Genomic DNA, 18,060 nt, shown 5'->3' on the forward strand with positions numbered 1-18,060 from the left:
AGAGCTAAAGCCAGAGATAGAGCCAGGAGACACAGTCAGGAGAACAAAGAGATCTCTCGCTTGATTCTTTTGTCCCTTCGTGTTGGCGCCATCTCGACCGGTCGGAGAAAAAGTCTGACAACCCCATTCTGACAAGTGCCGCGACGTCGCCATTCGCCGTGACAGTTGGTAATAGCTACAAGCTGACCGGAGCAAGGACAGGCGCACCCTACAAACGCGAGTTTGGGGACAACCCACAATTGCCCAACATATCCACCCGGTGACATCGCTGCATCGCGACTCTTCATCTCAGCGAGAGAGGTAGACAGATAGAGAAGACAGATCAAGAGAGTGTGTAGACGAGAAAAGCACACATCAGCAACATTCACGCTCTGATCAACTTTCACGCTCTGATTATTAAAAGACCATCTTTAAAATTGAAGTATTGTCAGATAAATAAATATCAAGTTTTGTCAGACAAAAGAGGCCCTGACGCGGCCAAAAGCGCGCCGGCGTCGGTCATTTGATCTTGTCCTCCCCCTCCCGCCTGGGTTTGACTTGATCAATCTCTCCCCCGCCCTCCCTCTTTTTTTTTTTGGAACATGACGCCAATGGTGGAGTGACAAGGCAGGTGTGTCCGAGTGGCTGGGTTGGGTCTTGTTCATTTGGCTCCCAGTGAATATCATACGCTGGTGCTGGTGGTCGTGTCGTTCGAGGCGTCATCACGTCCGGCTCACTTGCTGCATTCCACAGTACCTGAAAAAAATACTCCACAGCAACAGACCAGAGGCCTAGACTCGAAGCTTTGTGGGACGACCCTCGAGCTCTTCCAAAGATCAAGATGGACGTGGAAGCGTATTGTGCCTTTTGCTTTGACGTGCTTGCCTGGAAGCTCGAGCAAGCTGGTCAACCCACGCCGCCGAGCAGTACGGCGGGACAATCATGGTGCGCCTCTTGAGTTTGGGTCGGCTGGATGGTACCGCATTTGTTCTCCTGACGACAGGTCCCTTGTTCTTGTCCGCAGCCCTCTTTTTGTGACGTGGAAAAAGTGGAGCTCCAAGCATCAAGAATATGATCTTCGGGGCTGTATCGGCACGTTTGCCGCGCAACCGCTGGCAGAAGGGCTCCAGACTTTTACCTGTTCCAGGTTCGTGGAGCCAGCTGATATCCATCAAACCACGGGCGCTGTACCTGCCCTTGCAATGTTTGATTGCCTCCTTCAGTTTCTTGCTTTGTTATGCTTGCTTTCAAGTGACCCGCCCTCACCTTGCTTGTTATCCATGCCGAGAACAGCGCATTTCGGGACAGTCGCTTCCCACCCATTCGCGCCGACGAGCTTCCTGCACTACAGTGTGGTGTCTCCCTCCTCACCAACTTTACCCCCGGTGCCGACTATCTCGATTGGGAGGTAAATGGCCTGCGCATCTTTGACTGACACTTGGCTTGCCCATCCAACGCAGACCACACTCAACCTCTGTCCTACGTTTGCCGGGCCACTAGGTGGGCCGTCACGGCATTTGGATCGAGTTTCCCTTGGGTCGTGACACAACGACGGCCACCTACCTGCCCGAGGTAGCTGCTGAACAAGGTTGGTGCTGCCAATGTCTTCTGACTGCTCTTCCCAGCCCTGGCTTGTCGGCGATTTGACCGTCATCTTTTCGCGCTCGTTGCCCCGACTCAGGCTGGACCAAGGAGGAGGCCATTCAGTCGCTTCTACGCAAGGGGGGACACCGTGGGCCAATCACACCAGAACTGCTGCAAGCCATCAAGCTCACGCGCTACGAGTCCCAAAAGGCCTCGTTGAACTACGATGACTGGAAACGCCGACGTGCAACCCCATAACTGCGCACAAGCAACCACTGTCCGTCCCACCCATCACCACCGCCTTTTTGGCTGCCAGCCCATCCAATCTGAACTGTTCTGTATAAAATAACTGAAGTGCCGTGCCCTTCTTCCTTCTGCTTTGATGATCTATGGTCATCTCCAGCTCCTCCCTGTCGGCCTGTCCATCTGCTGAATTGGTTCCACAAAGAAAAGTAAACACGTAACCACACACACACACACACACACACACACACACATATGTACCACACGGTCTGCTTGATCTCATTCGCTGTCTCTGTTCTTGTCAGTCTTTTCCAGTATATCTCTGTTTCTCGCTTACTTTTCTGTAACGAATGGTTTCCTCACATCACCATTTCTCTGACTTTTTTAAACGTTTTTGTCATCTCTCTTTCTTCTGATCGGAGACTGCACGACCTCGTGTCTGAAGCAGGCGGATCAAGGTGGGGGAGGGTAGTAGCTTGATTAGGGGGAGGCATAGCAGAGGCTTGTCCTGGGGCTGGTGCGCGTGCGCGTGTCGCGCTGCGATTGTGTGGGGCGGGGGTTGGGGTTTGGCCGTGCCGCACGCACGTTAGAGAACTCCCGGACAACATGGCACGACACTATTCCATCGTCTGCGGGATGCAGATTGCCCGCTTGGATCTCAAGGCCAGCTTGTACCTGGCGGCTGTCCTTGTGCAACTGGGCGTTCTTCTGGGCTCGCTCATATACTCGGCCGCGCAGAAGCACTTGCCTCTTCGCCGTGAAGTGGACAAGGATATGCTGGCCTATGAAATTGCGACGGCGTGGACCGTCTTTTGCGTCATGTTCCTGGTTTGCGACGGCCTCTTTCTGGAGAAGAGGCTGGCCATCTACATGTTTGCCGGTAGCTCCATCCTCATGGGCGCCTACCTCCTCTATGATTATTTTGAGGGCACGGGTGGAGTGACCCAACGCCTCTTTCGCCTCATCCTTGGCTGCTTGGCTCAGCCCCTGAACGTCGTGGGCGGCCTCGTCGTCGCCGCCAACATGCAATGGCTCGAGTTTCACATTGTTGGCGGTGACGAAGTTCAACTTCGCGCGTACCGCCTCCTCCTCGATTTCGACTGCTGGATCAAGGTGGACTTTCTTGTGGCCGTCTCCCTCGTCATTCTGGCTGCCTTCCCGGGCCTGCTTTCTGACCTTCAGATTGGCTTGTGCGTGGCCGGCCTCATCATTTCCCTGCTCTGGCTCATTGTCGCCTTTGTCTTCACGCGCTTTGAGAGCCGTGTCTGGGGTTACATCTTTTTTCTTTGGGTGCCCATCGAGCCCATGTTTGTCGTGTACAAGTTTGTCGACTTTGCCCGGGATGATACCCACAGCGACTTGACATTTTACCCCATCCTGATCCTCGGGGTGGCCGCTATCCTCATCCGCATCCTCGTCATCGTCTATGCCATTCTCATCTGGCGTCGCTTCGGATCGGGCTTGCGGAGCGCCCTCACCGCCTACCGCCATGAGGCCGATAAAGCGCCCTTGGTCACAAATCAAGCCCAACAGACCACACCAAACTATACGACTTTTAATGCCCCTGCCGCAGCACCGCAGACGGAGGCCAATGCGGCCCTCCTCACTGCACCAGCCGTCGAGGACCGCTGGGGTAGTCTATCCTACTCGACCAACGATAAACCGCTCGTGTATGACGACGACGACGATGAAGATTGAGGCACGTCCACAGCTGTACGAGCCGTGTCATCACGCAAACCCCCGTAGATCCTGCCCAGGCCTCTTCTGATGTCTGCTTGCCTTGAGTTTATTTCTTCTTTTTATTTCTTTCTTTTTCTTGTTTTTTTTTTTTTTTCTTTCTGGGTCCACTCCCGCGTCTTGCCCGCTTTCCTCGTCTACATCTGCCCGCGGTAGTCGCTGCTTGTTTCATATTGAATGATGTCTATCGACGGGATGTTAATTTTTGCCCGCAGCAGAATGCCGGGGTTGTGTGTGTGCCGTCCATGGGGCGCGAGTCGCCACAACAAACGATTTAAAACCTTAAAACCACACGAGATTCTCTAAGTCTGGGACACTGGAAAAAGGGAGGAAAGCAAAGCCGAGATGGTCAACAGGCAGGTCCAGGAAAAGGGCTAACCAAGGAGCATGCAATAAAATGCTTGCGCTGAGGGCCAGTCGTTCTTGTGCACCAACAACACCCAGCCTGAGCCGGCTCGCCAACACCTTTTTAGCCCCAAGCACATGAACGCAGGACAACAACAAAGGAAAAAAAAAAGTCAGGTTTGTGCCCTCAGGGCAAAATAATCAAGGCCGCTTTGTAGGCCGAGGGGCCCAGACAAAGCCAAGGCTGGCTGTGGCTTGGGCTTAAGCCGTGACAAGGTGAAGGTCGGCGTCATCATCGCTTTCCTCACAGAAATCCTCCTACTCATGGATTGATAAAGAGCGGGCAAGCGTGACATGAGCGGTCAAGCGCCCTTCAAGGAGGTAGGGCAAAGTAGCAAACATGCAAGTTGGGCGGTTGCACCAGCACACCCGACGTACCATATCATAAATGACACGCACAAGCAAGGAACAGGATGGGCATCGTGCAATATCCTCGCCATCCATCAGCTCCTCCTGCCAAGTTCATTGTACAAAAGTTCATGCACACGTGAGCTTGTCGCTGAGCCGACGGTCACAAGGCTTGCACCATCGGCACCCAAGTCATCTGCGCTTGGCCCGCAGGACGCCGGCATCTGTACGTGGGACACACCTTTGTGATGCGGAAGAGATCGCCGCATGGACAGGGATACGTGTACGATTCTGTGTCTTCGTCATAGTCAAAGTCCTCAATCTCAATCTCGTCGTGAAACACAGACATGCTGTCCTGCTGTCGTGTGACTCGCTTGTCTCCAGTAAGCCACCACCTCCACGCACCCCTTGACCCGCCGCAAAACGACCCGCCGGCGCTGACCCTCGACCACCAATCGATACCCGTCGACGCACCACCCGCGTCAACCAGAAAAAAAAAAAGTTTCAAAAATAAAAAAAAAATACAAAAAAGGAAGGTCACGTGTGTGTGTGTGTGTGTGTGTGTGACGCGAGTTATCATCATCAATCAAAGTTTTCTGACAACTGGCTCTCAATTGTCAGCATCCTTAATAAAACGATAGCGTCTTTCACACACCAACCCGTGCCATTAAATTTATTTTTTACATTTGGTGTCTCTTTGGCGATAACGATGAAGATGATCATCAGGACACCACATTTGGTGTCAGTGGTCCGATTTGTTCGTGTCATCTGTGTTGTCGGGAGGAGGATGCCCGAGTCCATGATGATGTTGCAAAACGAAACGTCGAGCAATCGAATGAGCAGTTTTTGGTCAGAAATCGTTCAGTGGTTTGTGGCAGTGACGACCTCCGGAATATCAGACCGCGATGCCGCGCCCAAGTGCGAAACTCGCGCCGGGCGCGATCGTCACAGCTAAACCAGGCGTGCTGCGCCCAAGGGATGCGGCCCGTGCACTTCCAACTGACCACTCGAACCGCGTTCAGGAGCTGCGCGTGGTGCAGATCCGGCCGGCGACGCAGGGCCGCCGGCCGGGGCTTGAGCTTTGCCTTGCCCATGCGTCGAGTCGTGTGATGTTTGTGGCCAAGGCTGGGCTGTGACCTATGTTCGACAAGGCCCGACCTTCAACGATGCCAGCCGTGGTAATGATCCCGACACCAACCTCTCTTCAGCTCCAAGTACCGTGGACGCCACAACCCACGCAGCGAGTACCGTCGCACCTCATGACCGGACGTGGCTAGATGAGCAAATGGCGCTTTTGGATAACGGTCCAAAGGATCCGGCAGCCTTCGACTTTGAAAGAGTCACATCTGATGATGAGGATGTCTACCCAGCCCAGGAGCCTCCCGCAAGTCCGTTGCCGCAACACATCACTGACACGGCAGCACAGGCGGCTGCGCGGGCTATCGCTCCCCCGCACGCCCTCATTACCCGCGCAGGAGAAGAGTGGTCGCGCCTGGATGACCCCGTAGTTTTTGCTGAAATTATACCACGGTTTTCCGACCGTACTAAAGAGGATGGCATCGCTTACTCCCGTCGTCCTTTCCTGCGAGCGGATGCAGCTGGCTTTTCAACGCCGGAAGAGCTTCACCGAGCCTTTTTGCCGACGCGGATGCTAGATCGAGTTCTCAAGGCTACCAATCAGAGGTTGGCGCAGGCGGGACTCGACACCATGACAATGACCGAGCTCCGCATGGTCGTGTACGTTATTCCCCAGCTCATGAGTCAGTCCTTTGGCATGAAACGACATGAGCTGTGGGAGCCTTGCGAAAGCGAAAGCCCCTACCTCCCAAAGCCGACCCTCCGCAACACCAACCTCACACGTCAACGAGTCGATGAAATCATGGCCCAATTGCACATTGGCGTCGACCCACCAACCGATGATCCGTTGGCACACGTTCGTGCCCTTCAAGAACTGTTCAATGAGGACGTGACCCACGTCTTTGCGCCGGGTTGCGTAACATGCCTTGACAATAGCACGGTCGCCTTTCACAACGAACGTGGCCCAAGTTATCTGGACCTGGAGCGCAAGCCTCACCCAAAAGGGTTTGAATATCACACCCTTGCAGACGCAGACACCGGTGTCATCTTCTACGTTGAACTCGTGGAAGATTCATTCACGCCAGCAGCTCGGCAAGCATCTCTTGAACATCCGGAGGGGAGGATGGCGGGCTTGATGATGCATGTCAAAGCCTATTCAGAGGCAAGGTCATGTCATGGTGATGGACTCGGACTTTTGTGATCTCAAAGGCCTTGCCACCCTTACCCGGGTGGGCGTCTATGCCTCGGCTGTAGCAAGGGAAAATACTCACTGGCCACAGGGCGTGCCAGGCGAGGACATTGACCGAGAAGTGGCCGCCAAAAAGCTTTCCATCGGATCACTGCACACCGCTCGGCGCATCTTGAACTCAGAAGGAACTCGCGTTGCTGTGAATCTGTATTGTGTGCCTCACCCAGACTGCACTCTAATCTTGGCTTCGACATATGGCTCAGGCAACCCGAAAGAACGCTTCGACCTGCGTCTTCAAACCGGTGACACGATCCGAATTGAGCGCAATGTGCCCTTGCAGCACTACTACCACGCCAGGCACGCTGTGCATCACAACAACTATACTCGCCTCGGCCGTAATGAGGGCATGGAGAGAGCTTGGGCGCCCAAAAGTATAGCGCTGCGCCATTTGGCATTTTTCCTGTCTTTGGCTGACGCCAATGCCATCCGCTTTTGGAACTACACGCATCCGACACAACGTATGACAGCCAAAGAGTTTCAAGCTCACTGGTGCCTCCAAACGATTCGAGAATACGAGCAATCTGCTCCTCAAATTCGATCAGCACGCAAGTTCGAGCCCCGAGCACCGCTTGGAACACACAAGTTTGAGCCCCGAGCACCGCCCGGCACTTGCGCTGATGGAGTTGTTCGACAGAGCAAGACCAACAACCAGCACTACCGTCGCGTCGTGTGTCGAGGCAAGGGATGCTCTGCCCGGGTAAGAAGCCGATGCTCGTGCTCGGCCACCCTTTGGCTTTGCCACGACTGCTGGCTCGAACACGTGTTCGATGAAGCACCATGAGAAAAGGCCCGATAACCCGGCGTGCTGATTGACCCGACGAGTATTCATAGCACGCCCAATTGGACGTTCAGAGGTCAGTCGCGCAAGGCCCAAATGCAAAAGGGTGTTTTTGCCAGGCTTTTCTCATCAGTCAGTAGGTCAGAGTGTAGTGCCGAGTCTCCACTTTGCCTGGTTGCTTTTTTGCTACAAGCAGCTCGAGCGTCACACGTCCAAGTTGCCCATGCCATTCCCATGCCATTCTGCTGTGACGTTTGGGTGTTAGAATTAAATTTGTTTGCTTAACATGTTGTGAAAACATCAAGGTCTCATTCACCACCAACGCACACGCACGCCACTCGTGTCAACGATGCATGGTCAACATTTACAAGCGCTGTATCACTAGGGATACGCTGTTCTGTACGGGGTCCACACTCATGTAGAGTACCTTGAGCACGTCCTCCAAGCCGAGCCGTGTCACGCTCACGTCTGTTATGCACAAGCAGAGTCGAGCAGGCGGCAATGAGATCTGACTCGATATCACAGGCAGACAGGCCGCTGCCTTTGGCGCTCTGCTCAAAACGTACTGTTAATCTGCCATATCACATCGTTGATCTTCAAGCCCATGCACAACGCGGGCTCTCGGATGTGGGCAACAACTGCCGTACCCTCCCGCCCCGTGACGGTCGGAGTACCTTCGGCCAAGTCAAAGCCAAAGCCCACTTGCTCTGATTTGATGACCGTGACCACAAAGGTCTTTTGATCTCGGTTTCTAACATCCATGGCAAGGTAGTGAGGGCTTGAAAACAGCAAACCGGCCCAACTTCAACACGCCAAACTTTTCAAAAGATGAGAGCAGAGACAGCAACAATGACAAAGATGGTGAAAAGGGTCAAGGCAAAGGATAGAAAAACAGAACAACGGTCACAGATAGACCAGGGACAAAGGTCAGAAGCCGGGTAGGAACACGGAAAAAACTTACAAGACTTGCTCCTTTGCATCGGCAATTGCACTCATCCACTGGAGCTTTTCTGCTTTCGATGGGCAATACACGATATACCACTTGTTCTGTCGCAAAGCCAAACAACACAATTAGACTGTCACATGTCATTGCGTACACCGATGACCAAAGGTAGATGCTTTCACAATGACCGACTTTGGCCAGATTTTTGATGTTGAACGCGTTCCGAATGAGCTTGCCGCCACAAGATTCAGCGTCGTCTTGAATGTCTGCCAATGCCAGCCGTCACATGATGAGCATTTTGGGAGACAATCTCGAGGCTCGTGCTTTTCCTCGGGCAAAAACAAAACAAAATTATTGCTTCGTGTCCACAGGGCACATACCCGTGTAAAATAGATCATTGACAGGTAGTGTTCCCTTGAGGGTCAGGAGGCCCTTTTCACGCTTACAGTATACCAAAACCTTGGGAAAGAGGTAGAATTCACGGCACTGGGCCTTGCCCTTGCTGATCTTCATCATTTGTCCGTGGTGCAGCAAGTTCATGTTGATCCGATGACCAGAGCCATCTGCCGATCAACAAACCCCAAACTGGTGAAATTACAGCACCCACGTACGATCGGAGGGAACCGTCCACTTTCTTTCTGGCGAAGCAAGCAAGATTCATACCGGACCAGCCACTCAGCTGGGTCTTAAGCTGTTCAAGGTCATCCAACAAGCGCGCGGCTGGATCTCGCGCCAGCTCCAACCGCGTCGCGACTGATGGCCGTCGCCCCTGCACCAAAAGGAGCGCACAAAATCCATCAGAGGCATGCAATATATTGAAGTGCAGTGAAGCCCGGCCGTTTTCAAAACAACAGAACAAGAAGTGAAAAAAGGGCGGGGGGAAGGAGGCGGAGGGGAAGAAAGAAAGAAAACATGTGGACAAGAAAAAGAGGGAAAGAGGTGTGGCCAATGGCCAAAAGTTCGAGCAAGATACACTCACAACAGGGTGTCGTGCAACCGAGGTTGACCATCGGCGGGATAATTCCGGATCTTGATCGGAACTGGGACCATCACGACCTAATTGGACGATGCCTAAGAGCAAGACACATCGGTCACAATTGTTGACATTGTGAGAGGCACAATAAGCAAGAAGAGGTGCTCTTGACTTCCTATGACGAGGAGATAAAGGTATCGACGTACTGCCTCGACGTTGGCCCGGGAGGACAGCCATGGACTTGGGCCGGGGCTTGCGCGCCTTTTTGCCTGCTGCTGGAGGCGCATCCGGCGGTGGCGGGGCGGATCGGCGAGGACGCGAGGACATGGTGCTCGCGGTGCGCGTGAGCTCTTCATCCATCGCGTTGCCCTCCTCCGCTTGTGGCGGGGGAGGAGGTGGCGGGGTGGGAATGGCTACTTCAACACCCCGCAAGCTGACTGTCGTGCGCCGTGTGCCCAGCTGAGGTGTGGCGGACGAAGAGACGGTGCCAGGCTCATGGCCAGCAGTTGGTGGAGCCAAAGGCGCATCCTCGCTGGTGGGTGGTGGTGGAATAACGAAGCGCACATTCCCACTTGGGGATACAATGGGCATGGTTTGAGGGAGGCGAGCTGGAGGTTGGTTTGCGGGAAATCCAGAAGGCACAGCTGTGGCCGGAGTTGGGCGTGTAGATGGTGCTTGAGGTGGTGCGCCGGTGGGCATTTGAAGAGGATGACTTGCTGGGACTTGGGGCGGCATCTGAGCAGGTGCAGGCGGGGCGGGTGATGGTGTCAGAGTTGTTTGCATGGAGCGCGTTGGAGGCAACGGCCGATTGACGGCTGCACGTGAGATTGTCGAAGAAGGTTGGTTCGGAGGCTGCGCTGGAGGTTGCGCTGGGGGCTGCGCGGGGGGCTGCGCGGGGGGCTGCGCTGGGGGCTGCGCTGGGGGCTGCGCTGGGGGCTGCGCTGGGGGTTGTGCCGGGGGCTTGGCGGGTGGCTGCGCTGGGGGTTGTGCTGGGGGCTGCGCTGGAGGTTGCGCTGGGGGTTGTGCCGGGGGCTTGGCGGGTGGCTGCGCTGGGGGTTGCGCTGGGGGCTGCGCTGGGGGCTGCGCTGGGGGCTGCGCTGGGGGTTGTGCTGGGGGCTGTGCTGGGGGCTGTGCTGGGGGCTGTGCTGGGGGTTGTGCTGGGGGCTTAGCGGGTGGCTGCGTCGGAGGTTTGGCAGGGCTGCTTGCAGGAGGCTTGGCTGGTGGTTTTGTCGGTTTAACAGGTGGAGCAACAGCGGGCTTGGCGAGTGGCCGGGGGGCCACAGTGGGCGATGCACCAGCCGTTGAAGCGGGTTTGGGTTTGGCTGCGGTAACCGGGGGAGTGACAACTGCTTTTTTGGCAGCCACTGCGGGAGCTGGAGGCTTGGCTGAGATAGGGGCGGGCGATGCCTGCTCGGATGAAGGCATGTATGATGCAGTTTCACCCGTGGTGGGTGGAGTTTGTTGCTCGGGATCCACGAGTGACACCGCACTACCCTTCTGTTGAGGAGTCTTCTTAAGCTTAGCAAACGCCTGCTGAATTTGGCCCAAGGCAGGGGGGGCAGAATCATTTGCAGTTGCTTTTGCTGGGGCTGGTGATGCACGCTTCAACTGCACGCCCTTGAGGAGGTCGGCAGTCACAGTACCAGGACTGGCGGCAGGCGGCTCACTGGGCGACCCCTTGGAGAGTGAGGATGCTTGTTGTTGCAACGCAGCTGCCAGCCCACCCGCACTCGCGGGACCAGATGAAGGCCCACCAAGCATAGGAGGTACGGCAGGGGGAGCGGGGGGCGCAGGTGGAGCAGCAGGTGGCGCAGGTGGGGCTGCTGGTGGAGCGGGCGGCGCAGGTGGGGCTGCTGGTGGAGCAGCAGGTGGCGCAGGTGGGGCAGCAGGTGGGGCAGCAGGGGCAGCAGGTGGGGCAGCCGGTGGGGCAGCAGGTGGGGCAGCCGGTGGGGCAGCCGGTGGCATGGGTGGTGCGGTCGATGGTCCAGAAAGCACGGGTGGTGTGAATGAGGGTTGTGCGGCCTCGGCGCTGATCATCGGCCCACTCGGGCCTCGCCGGACTTGGCTAAATATGTCCGTTATGTATTCATGACCATCTGGAGCCTGCGCAGCCACGGCACGTTCAGCATATCCATCGGAGGCTGCCCCAGTAGGTGTGCTGGGCTCCGGCTCACGCGGCGGCAGCGGAGGTGCTTCTAGTTCCAGGCCACGCGCAGGCAACACCAGATCGGCGGAAGACTCAAAGTCATCATCAGAGCTATCGCTGCCATCGTCTGCGGTCTGATCAAATGTCATAACGTTGCGTGCGTCTGCACTTTGTGTCTTCTGAATGGGCTGCCCTTGGTCATCAAGCCGCTCCACGTAGGCTGCGGGAAAGTGGCCCACGTTGCCTGCCAGTCCCCACAAGCGAGCCGTTGGGTGAGGAGGAAAGAGATTTGACCGTGCTGATGCAACGGCAGCCAGCGGGATGATAGGATGCATGACAACTGTAGCACGGACGTACCATCGTGAACGCCTGACCACCACTCAGGGTCGTTGGAGCGAACCACACGAATGATGTCATTGGCTTGAAAGCTGAGCTCGTCGTCATCCTGGGCTTGAAAGGCATAAAGAGCACGCGCAAAAAAGGTCTCCATCTATAAAACGGGTGCAAAGTGAGAACAGAATTGCCATGAATGAAGAGCACGTCGAACAGCAGGCGAGACGACATGATTGGCCCCGGCAAGTGTCGTACGGTCATGAGGTTGTTGCTGGCAAGAGTGGCGTTGCTGGTTCGGCGAAATATGAGCACACCCTCTTCCTCATCGGCGCGATCCTCCACCTCCACATCCACACTGGCATCATCACACTCATGGCCTTCATTGGCAGGGGCTGACGTTGATACTGGTTGCGGGGCACTGGCTGCAGCGGCAGGTGGAGGTGGTGGTGGAGCCGCCGCTGGGGGAGCGGTTGGCGGGGCTGCGATAGGTTGAAGCCAGGTTGCAGGGAGCCAGTGGCCAACCCCTTCGTGTGTCGCCATGCACCAACCATTCTGGGTATCGTGCACCTCGACGAGTGCGTGATCTGGCAATACCACCCCCTCAGGGGTGGTGTATGCGGCGAGGAGCTGCATCAACTGCATGGCTGATGCTCGGCTCAAGGCCAGCAGCGAACGCCAGATCACGGCAACCTCCCAGCCAGCAAAGCACCAGGAGGCGGACGAAGCAAATCAAAGACTCGAAGCTGGGGCACGTAGAGGCCGGGCAGGCTCAAGAGTATCTGAGCTCCATCGAGTCCCCAGCCCACCTGCAAAAGCCCGAGGCCGGCTGACGGAGAAGAACCAAACCAAACACACCCCACAAATTCCAGCTGCATCCGCCGCTTCACAAAGCACTCTGCCTCGTAGAAACACTGAGCGCACCCCCAAGAGCACCTGTTCACCGCTTCAACACGGACGGGAAGGATGCACAAGCGGGTCTGGTCTCAAGGTCGCGGCGGATCCAGTCGAGTGCTTGCGCCCAAGAGAGAGCGCCAAGGGGGGCAAGTTGCTTCGATCAAAACTACAGTTTTCAACAATCCAGTTGGCTTCGCTTCCGTCTTTGTTCTGCTTGTGTGAAAACGCAGTACCCGAAGACAGTGACCATAATTATTATAATCACAGGATGCGAATGCAGTGATACGTGTTGAAAGTAAAGTGTGCTAAATATCACACATTCGTATAGAGCCGGCGACCTTTCGCGTCTCTCTCTCTCTCTCAAAACTTGGCGCGCGACGCCGCAACGGCACAAGAGCCTCGACTGGACTCCCCTTGTGGCGGGTGATTTCGGCCGCTGAAAGGCAACTGCATGACGAAGGCCTTCGGGTTATTGGGTTTTGAAGGGCGTCTTTTGTTTTTTTTTTTATTCGTCGAGATCGACGACTTTATAAAGCTGCTCGCCACTGTCACTTGACCCGTCGGCTCATCAGGTCGGTCGTCAGCTTACGCGCGTCAGATCTGCGCCCCAGATCCCACCGACGCTCAGCCTTGGCTTGCCTGCGTGTCCATTGATACGCTTTGCACCATCAGTGAATCCTTGACTCCATGCGGCAATTTGTGATGGCGCGTTTTTACAGGTCTTGATAATCCCAGCACCATGAGCGCGACGGGCGCGGCCAGCGAGCACCCCGATGCTCGCGTGGATCCCAGCCCACGCCGCCGGCTCTTCAAAGTGAGTATCGCAAACGGGCCTTGAACCTTCATTCGTGTGGCAGGGCTTTGAGCCAGCTTGACTCATTAAAATGGGTTTGATTCATAGTTTCGCATTACCAAGCTCGGCGATGAAGTGCTTTCAGTGCGAAAGAATAGCACGAGCTCACGCCGTCAGAGCTCCGCCAGCAGCGCCATATCCTCGCAGTCGCTGGCCCTCAACGCCGAAGAAGCCACCGGGCCGTCTCCACCACCGGGGGGAAGCTCGCCGCAAACGTCCAAAAAACGGCACAGTCTTGTTGATGTTTTCCGACGCAAGAGTCGCCCGTCGCTTCCCGTCATTGAGGCAAAGCTGGAAGCTGCCGACTCGGACCGCGTCTGTGCTTCCCCGGACGCAAATGCTTCACCCTCGCCTTCCCCCGCACAGCAACCAGACTCTCATTCTACCTCGCCGAACCTCAATCCCACCATGACCACGGAAACACAGCCAACTGATGGAAATGATGCTTCACCCGGAGCTTCAATGGCAACGAGCACCTCACCTGCAGATCTCGACCCCGCCGGCGACCCATCCAAGTCACCTTTTCTTCGCCGAGCCGTGTCTGGTCAATTGACAGCCGCACAACGCGCCTCGATTCGCTCGTTACGCATGTCCAAGCGAGCTTCGCGCCCCTCACTTCACCAGGCTGGCTTTGTTCCGGTGGCTGGCCCTTGCATGCGACGTGATGATTCTTCCACCACAGGTATGGACTGCATTGTCTCAGCATAACTATATTTGGCAAAGCATACATGTACCCGCCCTTGCCGCCCTCGCACCCCTTTGCGTTTATACTTTTACTGCCCCAGCTTCCACACATGGGAGCTATGACGGCCTCCCTCACCACCTTTTTGCATGGCGGGTCTTCCTTCCTTTATCGACGGAGTAGTGACGGCACGCTCACCCATGCCCGCTCGGTCAGCCCTTGCCCGCTCCAGTGGTGCCCATCGGAGTCGTGGACGCAAGGTTGTTTCTGAAAGCTCCCAGTTTGACTCGATTCGGCGCCGAGGCAGTTTTTCTGACTTGCTCAGCGATGCTGGCCCCACATTCTCCTCTGGCATGGCGGCCCAACCGCGCTCCCGAGCCACTTCTCATCAGCCAGCATCTCGGCAGCCTGATGAGTTGGCAGATGCCGCCCGTGTTCCTTCAGAAGGTAGTCGAGCTGAAGCCAGCCGCGAAGTTTTTACACCGACTTCACCCCAACCGGATCCCGACAACGCCGGCAATGTAACCGTGCCCTTGGACGAAGAGCGCCTCAATGCTGCACGAAACGTCAGTTATGATTATATCCTTGCTTCTGGCAGCGCACCGCTTACAGCCTGCAAAGCCAAAGCCAGCCGCTTGTTTTGACTCCTCATTTTCTTGGTGTTCATTCTCTTATTTGGCAAATCACCTCGTCCAAAGTTTCGACATAGCTGGCCATTGCTGGAGCAGCCCGATGTGCAGCCTCTTGTGGTTCAACCTGGTAAGCACGGTTGGCCCTCCCATTCCTGACCTGCCAACCCGTGTCGTCGTCCCACCTATGCTACCTACACCGACCCTTGCTCATTCATTTTTATTGTTTTATTCTTGGTAGTGGCCTCGGGTACAGCTGTGTTTCGCATCACCGATCTCGACATTGGCAGAGAGTTGGGCCAGGTTGGTATTTGTGATGAAAAGCAATACGTGCCATCTCGAAACAGAGGCTGTGCCACTCTTCAAGCTCAGCTGCGCTTTCTTTGCTTCTTTTAGGGCTTCTACGGTCGCGTTTTGCTTTGTCGACACAAATTCACTAACGAGGAATACGTTCTCAAAGAACTGACGCGCTCGTACGTGGCCCTCATCCCTACAACTGCGATGGTTTTGACACAGTTTTTCAATCTTTGTTGCCAACTTTCCGACCGTTTGTTCAAGTCGTTGTGCTCCGTGTGAAACCTGGAAAGCTCACCTCACCTTTTGCAGGGATCCCGAGGCTCAGGCCAAATTTGTCCAGGAAATGTCCCTGCTCAAAAGCCTGTCGCACCCCAACTTGGTCAAGTTCATTGGCCTCTTTTATCGAGAAGAACGCGTACGTTTGTTTGGCGGTCACTCCTTGCGCTATCCATGGCCTTTTCCCCAGGCCTGCGATTGAGTTGCCATCGAGCTACGCTTCGTTGAAGGTCCTCACCAATGATGTTGTGATTCTTTTCCTTGGCCCATGATTTACATACAGTTGCACCTTGTGATGGAATTTGTGGACAATGGTACTCTCAAAACACTCTTGGAAACTTCCAAAACTCCTCTCTCTTGGGGTCTACGGTACGCCGCGTGCAGTTCGGAGACCTGCCAACACCGAGTTTGTTTCCTTGTCCCCCTCTCTTTTCTGTCTGTTTTGTTGTTCAACCTTGACCTTGGTTGGGGGCTTGATTGGCAAACACAGCACCGAAATGGCTAATGACATTGCCAGTGGCATGGCCTGTCTCCACGAGAGATCCATCATCCATCGTGACCTGAAGACCGGTGTGTTTCGCCTGTCCTTTGCCACAGTTCGTCATGCCTGCTTCTCATCCATGTGGGCGGCGCACCTTTTCTCTGACCTTCCCATGTCCAGAAAACTGCTTGGTGCGCTCCAATATGAGCGTTGTTGTCGCGGACTTTGGCTTGGCTCGAGGTTCGTCACCTTGACCGGTTGCGCATTGAGATGTTGAGAGTTTTGTTGACCGTTGTGACCCAACGTCCTCGTTGCGTTTGTCTGGCCGCATGCTTTATGGATCCAGTTATGCGGGGTGAGATTCTCCGCGAAAAGGGTGAGTTTAACATGTAATCCATGTTCTGCATGACGTCCGAACGATCTTTTTTTCTGCCCCTGCCATACATTGATCATGCCCTGCTTGTTTGCCGTGCAGCGCACGCCGCTTTGGCTCGGGTCTCGGGCTCGGTTAAGGTGGCTAGCATGGGAGGGCATCGTGGTAAATTTGCACCACAAGCCATGTCTATCGTGGGCACTGCCGATTTCATGGCACCTGAACTGTGAGTAAAAGCTGCCTCCAGCTCGCATTGTTGCATGATCACATGGTCGCAGTGCCACATGTCTTGCTTTGCTCACCCCCAACGAGCAGGTTCTTTGGCAAAGAATACAACGAGACAGTGGATGTGTTTTCTTTCGGTGGGTTCACTCGGCATCTCTATTTACCCTGAATGCGCGCCCTTACGGCGGAACAACTGACGTATATTTTTGTTGTGTCTGCCCCGCTTTTGGGGGGGTCTTCAGCGGTCATTCTTTGCTCAATCCTGACACGACGCGACCCAGATCCAGACGAAGTTCGCACGATGCAGTTTGGCCTTGATGAGACCAAAATTCGGTGAGACCCAATACAAAAAAGCTGGCAGAGGTGGATCGCGGGCATGCACATTAGTCCTGCTGTCGTGCTGCCTGTCCATGCTCACGTGCACCTCTTTGCGCCATTGTGGATGTGTAGTGCCTTGATTGAGCCTGGGTGTCCAGAAGATTTGGTGCGCCTGATGATGCGTTGCGCGTGCTTGGAACCGGAGGTTCGTACTCGTTTTGGCTTTTATGCACAGCCCTTGACGCATCCCAGTTACCGCCACACCCTCATTTTTTTTTTTTACTGCCTGGTTCTTGCCTTTAGCAACGACCCAGCTTTGATGCCGTCGACGCTGAACTTTTCCTGCTAGACCTCAAGTTTGCGACGAGTACATCAATCAGCAGCCCCAAGGCTGCGTTGCTACCTGCATCCTCCCCAAAGCCTGACAGCCACTCCAATCAGGATGATGAACCGGGCAATGATGACGGTGATGGCGATGCTGGCGAAGGCAAGGGCAACGACAAAACAGCAGGCGCCGCCGGAAAGCAGCCAAAGTCCATCATCACTGTTTGTTAAAAGTGCTTGACTCGATGTCGTTTTATGAAATCATGCCAACTACATTTTAACCCCTCTTGAACATTGCTGGCAATGTTGGACTGAGCGGTGTTTTCTTCCTGATGCAGGCGTGCACGCCCTGCCCAGAGGCAGGTGCAAAAGTACGAGGCTGGCTTGGCCAAATTCATCCCTTCTTTTTAAAGCATGTTTATCCCCATCCCTCTGCGTCTTTTGAAGTGAGATACTGTTTCTTGTAGGGAGTCAATTAAGGTTTGAGCTGGAGCAGCAAACAAAGCACAATCAAAGATCAAGTCTCATGCAACCACAACACATGCCCGGATGAAGCGATGTATAAAACGCTCGATCAAAAGAATTGCATGCGTGGGCATAGTTATTCATTACGGAAGGCTGTCAAATCCATGACAGAGCCTGAATCGACATCTCGGTCCTGAAGCTCCATGAGCATGGAGCTGCGAGGACCACCGCCCATGGTTTCAGCCTCAGCCTCATCCGTGTTAGGCAGTACAATGCCCATGCTACGTAGCAGGATAATCATTTGCTATCGGTGTTTGACAGGCGGGCAGTGAGGCCAGACACAACAAAAGACATCATGCCCCATGTGAATGAACACAACCTGTTGGCCGCTCGCCTTGATGCTCACCTTGAGCTTCAGCTCGGCCTCGAGCCGCAATGAATATTCTTC

General features: G+C 55.0%; 6 protein-coding genes across 6 annotated transcripts; 4 read left to right on the top strand and 2 right to left on the bottom strand.

Annotated features, from left to right (window-relative positions):
* Nucleotides 1–541: 541 nt before the first annotated feature.
* On the top strand, nt 542–1,930 carry Mbre_AMMECR1 (AMME syndrome candidate gene 1). The gene is made up of 6 exons (XM_001741983.1): nt 542–610; nt 733–924; nt 1,004–1,126; nt 1,273–1,387; nt 1,480–1,567; nt 1,661–1,930. Exons 2-6 carry the CDS (start codon nt 821–823, stop codon nt 1,819–1,821), a joined length of 591 nt encoding a protein of 196 aa, XP_001742035.1. The 5' UTR covers nt 542–610; nt 733–820; the 3' UTR covers nt 1,822–1,930.
* Nucleotides 1,931–2,276: 346 nt separating this feature from the next.
* Nucleotides 2,277–3,818, top strand: MONBRDRAFT_35384 (uncharacterized protein). The gene has a single exon (XM_001741984.1). It carries the CDS (start codon nt 2,413–2,415, stop codon nt 3,502–3,504), a length of 1,092 nt encoding a protein of 363 aa, XP_001742036.1. The 5' UTR covers nt 2,277–2,412; the 3' UTR covers nt 3,505–3,818.
* Nucleotides 3,819–4,311: 493 nt separating this feature from the next.
* MONBRDRAFT_3774 (CSL zinc finger domain-containing protein) lies at nt 4,312–4,645 on the bottom strand (the record flags this gene model as incomplete). Its single annotated transcript, XM_001742444.1, has 2 exons — nt 4,312–4,401; nt 4,538–4,645. Coding segments are annotated over 2 exons (198 nt in total), but the record flags the coding sequence as incomplete, so codon positions are not given.
* Nucleotides 4,646–5,581: 936 nt separating this feature from the next.
* Nucleotides 5,582–7,403, top strand: MONBRDRAFT_21809 (uncharacterized protein; the record flags this gene model as incomplete). The annotated part of the gene is made up of 2 exons (XM_001741985.1): nt 5,582–6,413; nt 6,583–7,403. The coding sequence occupies 2 exons, from the start codon at nt 5,582–5,584 to the stop codon at nt 7,401–7,403; spliced, it is 1,653 nt and encodes a 550-aa protein (XP_001742037.1).
* Nucleotides 7,404–7,764: 361 nt separating this feature from the next.
* MONBRDRAFT_21810 (SH3, pleckstrin-like and PDZ/DHR/GLGF domain-containing protein) lies at nt 7,765–12,670 on the bottom strand (the record flags this gene model as incomplete). The annotated part of the gene is made up of 9 exons (XM_001742445.1): nt 7,765–7,868; nt 7,967–8,151; nt 8,362–8,447; nt 8,536–8,609; nt 8,724–8,906; nt 9,523–11,706; nt 11,820–11,952; nt 12,051–12,274; nt 12,517–12,670. 9 exons carry the CDS (start codon nt 12,668–12,670, stop codon nt 7,765–7,767), a joined length of 3,327 nt encoding a protein of 1,108 aa, XP_001742497.1.
* A 758-nt stretch (nt 12,671–13,428) lies between these two features.
* Nucleotides 13,429–17,378, top strand: Mbre_LIMK1 (kinase domain-containing protein; the record flags this gene model as incomplete). Its single annotated transcript, XM_001741986.1, has 13 exons — nt 13,429–13,503; nt 13,591–14,224; nt 15,095–15,156; nt 15,250–15,326; nt 15,460–15,565; nt 15,710–15,795; nt 15,917–15,996; nt 16,088–16,147; nt 16,383–16,445; nt 16,559–16,642; nt 16,787–16,838; nt 16,956–17,028; nt 17,127–17,378. 13 exons carry the CDS (start codon nt 13,429–13,431, stop codon nt 17,376–17,378), a joined length of 1,704 nt encoding a protein of 567 aa, XP_001742038.1.
* Nucleotides 17,379–18,060: the final 682 nt, after the last annotated feature.

This window comes from Monosiga brevicollis, genomic scaffold, assembly GCF_000002865.3.
Source record: "Monosiga brevicollis MX1 MONBRscaffold_2 genomic scaffold, whole genome shotgun sequence".
NCBI lineage: Eukaryota > Choanoflagellata > Craspedida > Salpingoecidae > Monosiga > Monosiga brevicollis.